Source organism: Fusarium vanettenii, assembly GCF_000151355.1.
Source record: "Fusarium vanettenii 77-13-4 chromosome 5 genomic scaffold NECHAsca_5_chr5_3_0, whole genome shotgun sequence".
In the NCBI taxonomy this organism is placed as follows: domain Eukaryota; kingdom Fungi; phylum Ascomycota; class Sordariomycetes; order Hypocreales; family Nectriaceae; genus Fusarium; species Fusarium vanettenii.
The window spans coordinates 2,120,949-2,135,302 of record NW_003315878.1 but is presented as its reverse complement, the minus strand read 5'-3'; the positions used below and the strand labels follow the sequence as shown (position 1 = coordinate 2,135,302).

Below are 14,354 nucleotides of genomic sequence, written 5' to 3'. Positions count from 1 at the left end.
CGTTGTGACCGTCGGGCTGAAGTATCGTGAAGTTGAAACATGGACAGCTCCGTGAGGATCAGCGAGATAAATAAACCTAACCGTCTCCGACGTTCATAAAAAAAAAATAGTAAACTCACGTTCTGATTTGTATTCAGAGTTACTTCAAAGCTTTTGCTCCTAAAAGTCGGCATGGAAGGAGTCATGTCGCCGTTTGGGATCGGATCTTCATTCTCAGTGGTGGAAAATCAACTTCTGCAAAGCGAACTGCATCTATCGCCTCACTATATTGAATTAAACATGATAGAGAGTCTAATGCATCGGGGCATCAGCAGCTTTCGGCCTTTACCCCATCCATGCTACGGTAAGGCTGAAAAGGTTGTGTGACAACGGGCCTCGACTTCTCTCTGTTATGCACCTTTCGTAAATTTCCTGCACGTATCATCAACTTCCCTGCTTGCTCAAATTCTTTACGAGCTGGCATTCATATTCTTCTATACAGGTGACAGGGACTTTAATTATTAGTTATTGACTAAGTATAAGGTACTGGTAGTCCGTATTTTCTTCCCCATAATCTGCCTAGTCTACTCACGCTTTGACAAGGCATCTGTCATTTCTTGCCACCGATCGTCAAGTCCCCTGCCAACAACTTCACAAGGGCGAATCATTTTCTCTTTGAGCCTGTGAGGAGCACAGCCACGGGTCGATGGAGAAGAACATCACCTTTTCGCATACGAAACCCCTGAGGCCTGAGCCCTGTAATACGAAAAACGAATCCATGCAGGAAATATTAAGCCATTTCCCACCTGCGTCTCCAGTTACAGCCACCAGATGGCCATAACAATCGGGCGATACTTGATTGATTGTCGGGTAAGATTTTCACGACCTAATGGTCCCGTGAAACCGCCACTTCTTGGCATCTCAACGATCCAGACCATGTGAGAGGTCAGAACAGACAAGCTCATATTAGGATCTGAATCCCTGTTGAGAGCTGAACATAAGCTTGACAGGGATAGAGGGATCTGCAGTGTTAGTGCACCGCCTCACACAATGAGTCGACGCGCATATTAAATGGTTAGACACGCCCAACGTGAGTTATTTATCTTAATTTCTACATCATTTTCTGTCAAAATGCGCCTTGATCTGTCTGCTTCGGTTCTTTGCTTTTTGTCCTCGCACTTCTTTGGCCTGGCTGCGGCTAGACGAGGAGGAGGCGACTCGAACGATAGTGGGGGAAGCAGTGGAGGCAGCAGTGGAGGTGGAAGCTCTGATGGCGGTAGCTCTGGGGGGTCATCGGGAGGGTCATCGGGTGGCGGAAGCTCTGGCTACGTTGACCGCTATAGGTATCCCACCGGCTTGAGTGACAAGACCAGTTGCGGTCTAGGAGAGTGCGGCTGTCAACAACTCCAGGAGCGAGAGATGCTCTACGGTCTCCCAGGCATCTACTACAACGGCACCATCACAGTTCGACATCGCATCAAGGACAGCACGGTGTGGGAGATCAACGGAGCCAATGGTTGCGGCAACAAAGACGACGATGAGAAGAAGTACACCTATCCAGCTCTGTTCGTGGCAGCGCCCAGAGGAAACAGCTCCGATGTCAACCCCTTCCACTGGAACCTATACGGATTTCAACCTGGGGACCAAACCAACCAATCGCGAGGTCCTTACATCGACGTTTATCAGCGATGGATTCAGATCAGGTCAAGCGACTTTATTCTATCCAAGAGCTCGTATGGCGGCTCATTCGCCTTTACTGGCTCGGATGCCCTTTATCGAAACTCGGATTCCACAGACGAGCAACAGACCACACGCGTCTATTGGGACACCAAGATTACCGACTGGGATGACGACAAGTTCTCAGCCTCGGCAGAATACACAAATGTCCCTCCCACTGCCGACAACATGTATGCCCCTTACAACTCCCGCTACGACGTTCGCTACAGCCAGTACTTCACCCTCAGCGATGTCTGCGCGTACAATCAGACCACTGGCGTTGGAGTCCTTTTCAAACCCCTTCCGGCCAGCAAGATCCCCAAGGGCAATGATTACCTCAACACCACGACTCCAACTGTCTGGCTCAACAGGGGCGCCAAAGCCGAGATGAAGGACATTGGGGCGGATTCAATGACCTTTTCGCTGAAGCAGACAATCAAGGGGGGTCTTCCGTACATAAGCGATCGGCAGGCCGTCTGCGGAAAGTACGAGGACCTCACGTTTGTCATGTCGGAAGTTTTTGAGAGGTCTAATTTCCAGGAGATTCGCGAGTTCGAGAACTACGACGATAACTTCTGGAGGATGGATCTCGACATCGATATTGAATTTGAGGGCGAGATTGTGAGCGAGAACAGCACGCGCATCACAGGGAGACAAGACGGCGACGTCCTCTTTGCAAAGGTTTACGCGACACCAACGCCGTCAGGATATCCAGGAGCAGGAGGATCAGGAGGATCAACAAGCTCTGCCATTTCATTGACGGAGCTGTCAACCGTGGCAACATGGGTCGTGGCCGTATTCAGCATGTCGCTGCTCGTGTTTGTGGCGTGAGGGAAATATCTAATCAATCAATGAAAATCATTACCCTAGGTATCTTTGTACCTAGTAACGCCGCGTTAAGCATATATACCCGCTTGTTCGACTAACCGACTCGGTCGGTCTTGAGGAAGGTTCCGTAGCCTCCCGCCCCCACCTCTTGGTCTCGGGATTGGGATTAGACTTCTGACTGTACCCACGATTTCATGAGGCTGCATCGTACGCGTGTGCAGCGCGTCTGGAACCAAGACATCACGACTCCGCTGATGAAGAGCTTCATTTCGCTCATTGACGTCACTTGCCCCTCGTGATCGGCAGTGGCCACAGCAGCACCCTCACAAAGCTGCCAAAACAACGCATACGCTACCAGTGAAACACCCTGACTCAGGTACTTCGAATGGCTACACGCGATTGACTAGTGAGACACTGACGACAACATCTCAGGCTTGCAATGCGGTCACAGTATCGCTTCTTCATCTCCATCCCCATCCCAAACACCCTGCCACCCGAGATTGTCCTCAACTTCATCCAGACATACACACCAACCCTCCAGAGCAATCCAGTTATCGCAGACTTTACGGAGAAGCCCACAGATATCAACGGCATCACCAGCGACCCCTTCTTCGGTCCTCCAGACAACACCCTCCGCACCTTTGAGATCCACGAAGTCATCACGCTGGCCCCCGGTCTACGGAAGGAAACGAGGTGGCCGACCGTCTTTCAGTGCACCCCGCATGGCATCCGATCGCGTGCCAACGCTACGGCTGGCATTGTGGTCTGGGCTGAGTGGGTAGTCCGTCCGCGCCAAGATTCATCGTCGGCGGGATCTCCAATTGAGGCTGGAAACACTCCCAGTACGGAACGGACGCTGGGGGAGGAGTGGGAGCTGTATGAGGAGGTGACCATCGAGGCCAACCGTCTTGTGATGCCCTTTGTTTCTCGGACGTCGAATGATGTGCATCGTGAAATTTGTCACAAAGTGTTGGCTGAGGCTATGAAAGGATATGTCAATTGAAAGCGATTCTTCACACATCCTCCAACATATTGAGCTAACTGTCATGTTTCTTATCTCTAGCCTCTTTGATGATATCTGTTCTCAGCGCCCAAACCTCGGTATCGCAGCACATCATCTCTCGTTACCCACTTTCTGAATGCAGCACATCCTCGGCTCGTATTCGCACGTGATTTAGCAAGTGATCCCCTCCTCGGTCTTGGGCTTGGGCTTATTGAACAGATGAGACTGCCAACAATCTCTCAAGAATCCAATCAGACGGTCAGGGGTGGCCTCCCCGTAAGCGGAGATATAAGGAGTATCTTAAACAAGATCGAACACCTCTGTCCGGCTTAAACCACTTGGTTCCGTTCAGGCTCTCAAAACGGTGGGTATGGCGTTCTCGAGGGATTATATAGTTCAAGTCTACCGACGGCTAAGCAACAAAGAGGACGGAGAAGAGCGAAATTTAGGAAAGTTGCGATTGGAGATTTTGGATAGAAAACAAAGAGTTTGTTCGTCTTGACGCCCAAGCATTCTCTTGGCCTGTAATCATGAGGATGGTGCTGACGTGTGGCCACCCATAGAAAGAAGGCGCAGGAATGACCCAATAATACGTCTGGCCAGGTCACGACGCAGCTTGGGGGAACACAGCAGATAACATGGAGGGTTCACCTACAAATCAACAGTTCAAGTCTATTATCAGGCTTTGATAATGGCCTGAGACTTGGTGCCCGATCTGAATACTGGAGCTCTTACTAGTTTGTTCGAATGCCCTCTGGGCGCTCCAGACTTCCATCGCAACTTGTGTTTTCACGTGGCAATCAGTTAGTGATTTCGTTCAGCTTCTTGACATGGCTGTTAGGTTAACCGTATGACCATTCGTCTCGAGCGCCTCGTCAGACAGGGACGTTAAATGGCGATGCAAAAATGTCGACAGTCACAATAAATAAGGCTGCCACAGCCTGAAAGAGGCGCAGAATACCGGCCTGCATGACCACTGATCACACCGGCAGGCCTTGTAAGCCTTACAAACAACCCCGTGCATAAGTGGCTGAGTGTGGGATATAATACGAAGCCCCTCCCATCAGCTCAAACCTGTTGCATTAACGGCCCATCGCCATGGAGGCTGCTGGCCTCGTTGTTGGGGTCGCCGGGCTTGCCGGGCTCTTCAACTCCTGCCTGGAGGCCGTCGACAAGGTACAATCCTACCGAACGTTCGGAACTGACTCGCATGTTTTAGACACTCGGTTCAAGGTTGCTAAGGCCCGTTTTGAACGATGGGGCCTGGGCGTAGGGATCGAGCAAGGCAGACTGCTCCCCGATCATCACTCCGCCCTGGACGATAGAGACACGTCTACGGTAGTGACTGAATTACTGCAAATCATCATCAAAGCCATTTGCGATGCGAGAAATGAGTCTCCACGCCGGACTCGGGCCGCGGGGACAAGCGATGACGACTTTTCGAGCTTACACCAGTCGAGGGCACCTTATGCCGTGACGTCCGAGTCGAGGAGACAGAAGATAACCTGGGCACTCCGGGGAAAGGGAGGGCGCACCGAGCAGGTCGAGTTATTTGAAAAGCTGGTGCAGGAACTACATAACCTGGTGCCACCGCATACAGGTGAAAGTACGCCGTCGGCGCACAAACCGGACACAGGGCGCACCGACCTGGAAATCTCTATCCTCAATGCGCATCTTATGATGAATTTTGCGTAAACCTATCTTCTCGAACGGCACTTCATGATAAATGCTAATACTCCTTTCTGTGTCAGTCATTCAATCCTTGCAATGCACTCGGCTGTCGGAGTTCTTGCACAACAGCAACGGCTAGCCTACGGAGAGATCGTACACATGAAGCATGATCTGTCACATTGGTCCAAAGATCAACGAGCCATGATTCGCAGCTCATCGAAAGCCTCGGTACAAAAGACATTGTTCGATGGCTGTGGGTTCGATATGCAATATTACTGGCTAGGTGGAAGCAACCAAAGGTACTCATTTGTGCTTCGCGCAAAGATAACCAGGTCCTACATGGTCATCGCGCAGTTATCTGGACCGTTCTTTGGCGTGGGCTTCTCACTGCCTTTTAATATCTCGATACGAAACCTAATTCCAGACGACGCGGCGATAGTACAGGCATGCGGGAGTGGAGATAGTGAATGGGTTACACGTCTTCTCAAGTCGGGTAGTGCAAGACTGAATGATGTGACGCCCAGTAATGACACGCCTCTCAGTGTAAGTCTCAGCCGCGGGTTTACGAAACGAGAATCTTATTTCCTCGCAGATTGCCATAAAGGGAGGATTTGAAGAGGTTGTCCAAGTCCTTCTCCGACAAGGCGCAGACCCAAATCTTCCCTGTGGGAGGTTTCAAACGTAGGCAGCCAGAAAAGCCATACCTATATACATCCTGGATTCCTAACTTCACCACAGCTCTCCACTTCAGATTGCAATCGCCTTCGAAAGGGCAAGCATCGCCCGCATGCTCGTGCGTCAGAGTGCCGACCTGGAATACAGTTCGGCTAGGGGCTGGTCCGTACTTCATCATTTGTTTGATAGGGCCAGGTCTACTGCCAATGCGGAGTACTTCTCCATTTTCAGAAATTGTTTGTCGTTTGATGATGTCAAGGACTCAGAGGGTTGGACTGCGCTGCACAGATGCGCAGCATTCGGGACTGCTGAGGATGTCCACTTCCTACATATTCTAGGAGCATCGGTGTGCCTTGACCGATACACCACGAATTGTGGATGGAGTCCTATTCATGTGGCTGCCCTGATGAACAACGTGTCTACTCTGAAAGCACTTACAGCCTTGCACACGGATCAACAAACAACACAGAAGCTATCCAAGGAGAATCTCGATGTCTTGCATTCCGTTGATGTCCACGGCTGGACCCCAATGCATCTCGCTGTCAAAAGCCGCGCCGGAGACGCATTAAAGTGGTTGCTCCAAAGCGGCGCTGATCCGCATCGCACAACTTACCGCACCGCTGGTTGGTTTCCTCAAGGCCATGAAGGAGAAGGGTTTGAAGTGAAGGATCTGGCAAAGCTGTCTGGGAGGGAATTCTTTCATGCTTTTGTCGAGATTCTGAGGGAGGTGGGATACGATGTCACGGCAGATGGTGAAGACCTATATTGGCCTGCCGATGAGGAAAGTAATGCTTCCACCAGGTAATCAAGCAGCACTTCATGACTTCACAGATAAGACTGTGCGAGAACGATGACGTCTTTCGTAGTAATATTTCCATTTTGGAAGACTTCCTCAAAGTATGCTGGCCAGTTTTCTTGCCAGTTGACATTTCTGGACCATTGCCCGTACTGCGTTGTGTAGGACCTTGTTGATGCGTCCGAGCAGACATTCTTGTTGCGTGCTTGTAGTTGGTGCGTGCTCCGGGGATCCCCAGCGTGCTCTTGGTGTACTTCACCGGGCTCGCGTACCAGACTTCTTTCCTGTATGTGAAGATGGGGAGAACACAGGCCTTTAGCGCTTTCCGTAGTTAGTTGGGTCGTGGACCTCGTTGTAAGTTGTCTAGGTTACAGATGTGTGGCATTAGACGCCTCCGAAGGGTGGCATCGAAACCTCCCAGAACATCCTGGTTGACCAGTGCGGTAGTCCCTCGCAGTTCGACGGCATGTTCGATGTCGTGTGTGACATAGGCTAGACGGTCCCTTGCTGAGCGTCCGGGGGATATCAGTTAGAGCTTAAAAATAATATATTTGCAAATTGCCAAACTTCCGTTAGCACACGTCAACTTTGGACACAAAGCTGTCTTGGCACACTATGGGCTGTGAGAGGGTCGTAGTCCAGGTACTCTGCGTCAGTGAGTCTCTCTAGCAGTAATGAGCATAGAGACTCTGCCTTCTCTGCTATGCCTCCAGCCTTTCTGCCGTCAATGACCGGTTGGAAAGGCTAGACAGCTAAAACAGAATTTTGCCAATGCTCAATCTTGTACAGCTCTTCTTCGCAGGTTGCTTTCTCGACCCGGTTCCTCCAGTAGAGGATCGCTGGCATGCGGTGCTGGATAACTGTTGCGTCTGGAGAAGCGACACTTGTCCTAGACCTAGTAATTTCAAATATCCCATTCGCGACAGCAGAAACAGATGAGGCCCTCAACCCGGGAGCCGATCACGCAGTTAGTAGAATATGTCCAGTAGAATGGGTAGTGGCTCATCGTCATTATTATCAACACCGCCACAACGGCCGCCACTACTCGAACCACCCGTCTCATCCTCTAACATGGCTTCACTGCTGCATATGGTTGACCAAATGTTCCTTCCCTGCTTTCGCTCGACTCCCTAGGCCCTTAGAATCGCACCTACGGGCGAAGATATAATATCGGTAATGAGTCGTTTGGCAGCGGTGTGGATAAAAAAAGCGGCGATGCGTCACTTTCGCGAAAACGGCTTTGATTCTTTGGGAATCCCAGTTGGGGCAGCGAGGTACAACACGGCGAGGACAAAGATCAAATGCTGAGCTTCTTACCACCGTTGCTACAATAGCACTCAGTGATAGTCAGCTTGTTCATAGAAAAAGCCGAGGATGCCAATTTCCGTAATTGTATTTTGGGATGCCTATAAAAGTCTATATCGATACCACCTTTCTTCAGGGCGGCAGCCTATTAATTGGCAGCGGAGGATGTGGAAAGCGCGACTGTTCAGTATCTATTTACTCATTGACAAACGTTCTATACGTCTTCGTTGAGCTAAGTTGAAAAGTGTTAGATATCACTACCAGCTAGAGATCTTTAGTTGCAGAAAGGGCACATCTTTCTCACCGACACCCTTTTCCTGCCTCGCAGGTATTGCCACAAATGCATTTGTCCGTATCGTCCTTTGTATTCTCGATATCGTGAGACCTGCGAGTTGGTCAATAAGGGTTCATACGTTTTATTCGAAGAATGCCGTACCCTTTTCCACCTGGTTGAAAGCCATTGTTTCGCTTTCGCTTACTATCCACATCGAAAGTAGTGACGGCAAAGACAGTCTGGGAAAGACCTCCATGCGGCGCGCCTTGTTGCTGCGTAGAGCTACGGCAGCTATTAGTCTCTGTCCTCTTGGAAATATTGTGAGGAATGTACCGAATCCCTAGCAGCGTGGCCCATAAAAGAGTTATTCCCTCGGCATCAAGGGCTGGGGCCCCTAAGTTTCCTATGATTGCGTGAGCTAACTCGAAAACTTGCGCCGACTATGAGGTAGCCGTTGTTGCACACACCTTTTTCGATCTTACCCTCGTAGTCGAGCATGCCTGAGTGCGTGCTAGGGGTAGTCGGGTAGAGAGAAATAGAAGAGAATAGAGAGTTGGAAGCGAAGGATCCTTGGGAGTGAAGAGTAGGCGAGGAATTGCTAATAATAATAAAGAAGAGTTAGTTTAATAGGTTCTTGTTATAGTTGAAGCCTAGCCCTTGATTAGTTAACTAAGCTAGAATATTATTCTATACGATAGGAATAAGTCGTTATCTCACTTCTTATAAAGGCCGATTACCACGAAGTATAAAGAGCGAGAGCAGGCGGTTAGGGGCGCGTACGTTCTTAAAATGTGGTTGTATACCGCGTGCTTGGTCGGACGAGCATAACGAAGGTACGGAAACCGAGCACGGGATCAGGCCGGAATATAAGCCCTCTTAAGTAATGCTACGGAGGGCACGCCTAAGAGATACGGAGATTTCCTAGTTTACATCGTTTTAGCGCCCCCATGGTGAGACCACGGAGTCTGTACTTGACTTTGTCTTGTGCTCTGACAATGATGCATACTAAAGATCCGAGGCCCACTGTTTCAATGCATGAGCAGCCACCTGGGGGCGCACAGAAAGGATTGACTGTTTGCGGCGATGTACCTTGCATAGCTCTCTTAGATATCAGCTCTAATCCTTGCGACCTATACTCTAACCCCTGTACATTCCGGCTGAAATACAGACTAATCCCTACATGTCCTTAATACCATGGGGACACACAGAAAGGATTGACTGTTTGCGGCGATGTACCTTGCATAGCTCTCCTCTGGCGAAGAAGCCTCCTTGGCTGTGGAGATTACACTTTGGATACAGGCGGTAAGAAAAAAACACCGCCGCTCTCCCATACAAGTTTGGCGTCAGTACCGGCGGTGTTTTTTTTTATAAAAAAAATAAAAAAAATTAATATTCGTACCAATAGGCCTCTCGTGCCTCAATCCCTTGTTATTTATGTGCGAATTTGATGCTTGCGAAGACAGTGGCTAGTAATGAAGGGTATTAGGAGTCCTATCTTAGTCGCCGGCCTCGAGGGCTCGGCTTCGCGATCGATCGGGGCCGGGCTTGGCGTGATGTGATGGTGTGTGTGTGTGATTGAGGTCATAGCTGCGGCATGCGTCGGAAGATCGATCTTCCGGGCGATGTGGGGAGAAAATGGGTCTTCACATGTCACACGTGACTTGTTGGTACGACTAATAATTCTGTTGGTACGAATATCAATACTCTTTTTTTTTTTCATAGGTACCTAAATTCATATCGCCTGGGTATACGTAGTACGTTCCAACCCCTGTATGTTCCCACTGTAATACACACAGATCCCTGCATGTTCCGGCTGGAATACTTCTTCAAAAGGCTGCACAAGGCCAGGGGGCCTCGAAGCAACTCAACAGAAATAATACAGCCGTAACACATCTAATGCTCATGCCCAAGCCTCAATAATACAGTAAAAAATCCATGAAGCTTGCAACCGCTATAGATGACGGAGTACAAACAGGGATATGGGGCCGAGTCAGCATGCGTCTCAGGACGTAGACTCAGGCACCAGCGATTTGACATGGCTGAGCATGCTACAAAGGGGTACCTGGCATCACTGGAGAGGTGTTTCTTTTGCGTATTCATACCAATAGTAGGACAGTAAATGCTTTCTAGTTGTATCTAGGTCTACTTTAAATAACAGACGCTTGCTTCTCTAATTTACTTGATAATCTTAAGAGTCTCGCTAAGAGGCAACTTCTCAGGAACCTCGGGATGAGGCTGAGCCAGCTCGCCAAAGTTCAGGTTAGCCTTGAGGCTGTAGTCGTCAGGGACCTCGAGGAACTTCTTGAGGGCAGCCTCGACAGGAGGGATGGCACCCATGTGCTGAAGGTTGGCGCCGAAGCCCTCGAGCTCGAGGGCGGTCCAGACAAGGATCTGGGCCATGCCGCTGGCGTGGTCGGCGAATTGGGGGAACATGTGGGCGGCGGATGCGTGGGTTTCTTGTGAGCTCTTGATGGTCGCTCCGCTGTCCCAGAACAGGACCTATTGCATTGTTAGTATGCAGTCATGAAATCAAGGTAAAGAGGAACATACGGAACCGTAGGCGTTCTTAAAAGCCTGGAAGCGGGGGCCCATGGCGTCCCAAACACCAGGACCAGCCCCCTTGAGGATAGGCTCGGCGTGCTCGATAACTACATCCCAAAGCTGCTTGTGCTTCTCACCGAGGACGAGGGTGATGCGACCGGGCTGAGTGTTGTAGGAAGAGGGAGAGAAGGAGAGAACCTCGGAAATGATCTTCTCAATACGGTCGTCGGAAACAGGAGAAGTGTCCTTAAGTCCGTAAACGGTGCGTCGGTGCTTGGCAGCAGCGAGGAACTGGTCGGCGGTGATGGAGGGAGACATGGTTGTGATTGTAACTCGAAGATGAGACTATGGGATTGAATTGAATGGATGGTTTGGAACTGTCTATTTTTCGAGAGAATTGACTCATATTTAATTGAATGAACTCAATAGTGTCCAATTCGTCGACGGGGCTGGAGACGCGATTCAGTCCGAGGCTCCGGGCTTGCCGATTTTGTAATTGCCGCGCGCGTCGGGAGAATTATCAATCAGGAACCATTCACCGCCACGACACATGGTAAAAGAAGCGCTACTAGCACGGCGGGAGATAGTTGGGGGTATCAGTAATTGGGCCAATTTTCATGTAAGATAATCCCAAAGCAGTGTTCTAAGTATCGAGTACTGGAATTATGTCGGGCTGTCGGCCCCCTTGAAGCCTCCGTCCAGCCTGAATCAGGAGCCCGGGGGACTTGACAGCGCCCACAGTAATGGCGAGATCGTCTAGATCTCTCGGTGACAGTATTATCATCGGGCTATACAAAAAGTAACAGCTATCTCGTCGAATACCCCTGCGTCAAGGGAGCAACATCCAGGTCGACGTGGGGCCGCTCGGCGACTTTACACAGCTAGGCTAACCTAACCCCGATTTCCCGCGCGCTTGTTGCCGTCATCGTGGAGACCGTGTGCCCCTGACAGAAGAGGGGTTCGGCAGCGGACCACTAGGACAACACAAACCGACCCATTCATGGATTACAATGTGGTTATCAAGCCCAGCTCAGCAGATTGGTCAGCAACAGTGCAGTTATTCTTGTCTTCTATACTTTCTTGTTCGTTATCATGAGCGCTGAAATAAAGGATAACACGATTCGTCCCTCCTTTCTTCAACATCCCAAGAGACTTCCGAATGCTCGCCCTCAGCACCACCACCGACCCAGGGACTCTTTTCACTCGTCGTCTAGATCTTCCCTCGTTCAGCATGATTGGTGATGCACTCGACGTGTGTGTGAGATGGCAACACTCTCTTCTTCGCTTAATCTTCACCCAAGTCATCGTCTACCTCGTGGTCACAGGTCGGGCAGCTGAGACTTGACCTCTGGCTTGAATGGGTGCCGGGTGCATAACCACAAACATCCTCCTCGAGACCCCGCCCTACGGTGAGTTTGTTGCAAAATAATCAGACTTGCACGAGTCAATACCGAAGAATAGGCCGATGTCAGACAGGCATCAGGGAAGTAGATCTATCTGGGGGGTACATGTTGGATGACATCGCCTCCGTCACCCATCTTTGCCCGATGAGTCTGTTGATATGCCATCCTCTTGGTTTACTAATCCCGACAGTTTAATCTCACCTAGACGGTGGACACATATCTGACCTCCCCCTCTGATCCTGTCCTCAAGGGGTCTTAACTAAAGTCCCAGTTCTCCCTGCTGTCGCTGCCGTAAGGATAGACGATACTTGGAGCTTCCTCCGGGTTCTTCGGTATATATTATTATCACATAGGATGCCTAATGTCGTGAGACATGTCATCACATAGGTGCAGGACTTTGCCGAGACTTTAAGTTGTCATCTTGAAACTACATTAGTGGTTATCAATGACGGCTCCAGGAGTCACAGCAGCGAAGAACACGATGATAAACACATGGCAGCATTAAACCCAGATTGATCTTGAAACCACTAAGTGACCTTTCGACCCAGGCAGCTTCGGAAGCTGAAGAGATTTGACGGCTTTGTACTGGCATCTCAAGTTTGCAACCAAGTTCTTTTATGCCAGATATTTATTACAGGAAGTGGATCCACGAAGGTGTCAGGCATCATAAGAACACCTTACAAAAACTGTCCATCATTGTTGGAGAGCTCGCGCAGTACGTCGCGGTCCGGTCAGAGTTCCTATCCGCCTTACTTTGAGCAGTCACTTACAACAGGGGGAAATTCGCAATCTCAATCCTTGGGATCATTGCGTATTTATTTCTGCTGAGCATGTGTCTTGGTCCATGTAGGCTAGATACCCGTGGATCTTTAACAAAGTTCGCAGTTGCGACTTGACGTTTGAGACTTCTCATCTTATCCAGAATTGGTGAGCGTTTCGAAAGCCCTCTTCCCTATGTCATCGTGGAAGGTATCAATCCACAAGACTCTCTTCAGCTGTCTCCGTGTCTCGTCCCAGCCCGACTGGTAAATCTGTGACAGCCTCCAGCTCACGGCTGGGTGCTGAACACTTGAACCAATGCAAATTTGCCCCATTAGCATCAACCAGATGTCCAAGATTCCGTGCTGGGCCCGGAGCAAAGGACTGGACGCACTGTATGACACCAGCATCTTCTTGGCCAGGCTTTTGCAGTAGTGTTGCTCGTCCGAGCCCGGAAGGCGAAATGTGGCTGCGAGGAAGGACATCATCCCAACGTGAAGGCACTTGGATAGGTTGTCTGTAAGGCGGAGCTCGAGATCTAGGAGGCTAGAGTGTACGAACCCTAGGCACTGCCGGATCAAAGTCCCATCGATGGGCATCTTACTGTGGTAGTGCATGTTGAGGAGGATCGTGGTATGTTGAAGGTGTGTGAATACGGTAGCCAGATTTGGATCGACTAGTCCATCTGTACACAACATGATGTGCGATTTATGAATATCCACCACTTCAGCGGGAAATATGGGTGGCTCCCATATCACACCGCCATAGATGGGTGTCCAAAGTTCTGTGACGAGCGAACTGGAAAAGTTTAACCTATACCCATGTCAGGAGATGTCCAAGAGTAATGGCACCAAGAAATATTACCGATCTATCGAGAACTGTATCACAGGATTGGCGTTTAATGCTTCTGAACTACCTCGGAGCCGGAGAATCTGTGATAGGCCCATGGCGTGTGTTTGCGCCGCGTGGTAGTCCCCAAAGAGAACCGCAATAGAAGCCAGGATGCTGACCACGTAGATTGCTATTTCGTTCTTGTACGAGTCCTCTTCTGAAAGCCGGTCGTTCAGAAGAGGTAGAACACGCCGGAGATGGCGGTATGTTGTTCTAGACAAGGGCTGCCTCGATACCAGGTCGTTGGAAGCCGAGGTTAATAATAGGATGGCTCTAAAGCAGAGTGGCTCAGAACACAGGAGTCGAAAGCACATAAAGGGATCATCTTCAAAGTCGATATGGATGCCAAAGTGCTTGAATGGGTAGAGGGCGTCTCTGATTGGATTGTGAATAAAGTCTGTGTCGCATAACATTCGTGTGACCGGATGTAACTATCCGGTTTCACATCTGGCCTGTCGCATAATCCTAACGACATGAGCTTAAATAGCTGTGCCCGAACACATGGCTGTTCGA

At 50.0% G+C, this 14,354-nt stretch overlaps 3 protein-coding genes across 3 annotated transcripts; 2 read left to right on the top strand and 1 right to left on the bottom strand.

Annotated features, from left to right (window-relative positions):
- Positions 1-2,723: 2,723 nt before the first annotated feature.
- Positions 2,724-3,542, top strand: NECHADRAFT_61450 (uncharacterized protein). The gene is made up of 2 exons (XM_003051343.1): positions 2,724-2,899; positions 2,956-3,542. The coding sequence occupies exon 2, from the start codon at positions 2,963-2,965 to the stop codon at positions 3,524-3,526; it is 564 nt and encodes a 187-aa protein (XP_003051389.1). The 5' UTR covers positions 2,724-2,899; positions 2,956-2,962; the 3' UTR covers positions 3,527-3,542.
- A 1,082-nt stretch (positions 3,543-4,624) lies between these two features.
- Positions 4,625-5,221, top strand: NECHADRAFT_40539 (uncharacterized protein; the record flags this gene model as incomplete). The annotated part of the gene is made up of 1 exon (XM_003051342.1): positions 4,625-5,221. One exon carries the CDS (start codon positions 4,625-4,627, stop codon positions 5,219-5,221), a length of 597 nt encoding a protein of 198 aa, XP_003051388.1.
- Positions 5,222-10,354: 5,133 nt separating this feature from the next.
- On the bottom strand, positions 10,355-11,146 carry NECHADRAFT_69701 (uncharacterized protein). Its single transcript, XM_003050945.1, has 2 exons — positions 10,798-11,146; positions 10,355-10,746 (listed from the first exon to the last, which is right to left on the bottom strand). The coding sequence occupies exons 1-2, from the start codon at positions 11,104-11,106 to the stop codon at positions 10,423-10,425; spliced, it is 633 nt and encodes a 210-aa protein (XP_003050991.1). The 5' UTR covers positions 11,107-11,146; the 3' UTR covers positions 10,355-10,422.
- Positions 11,147-14,354: the final 3,208 nt, after the last annotated feature.

Bases quoted from the DNA above. Each gene is read 5' to 3' on its own strand.
- NECHADRAFT_61450 (XM_003051343.1), top strand. From the start codon at position 2,963: ATGCGGTCACAGTATCGCTTCTTCATCTCCATCCCCATCCCAAACACC.
- NECHADRAFT_69701 (XM_003050945.1), bottom strand. From the start codon at position 11,106: ATGTCTCCCTCCATCACCGCCGACCAGTTCCTCGCTGCTGCCAAGCAC. The intron at 10,747-10,797 runs GTATGTTCCTCT...ACAATGCAATAG, and splicing joins TTAAGAACGCCTACGGTTCC to GTCCTGTTCTGGGACAGCGG.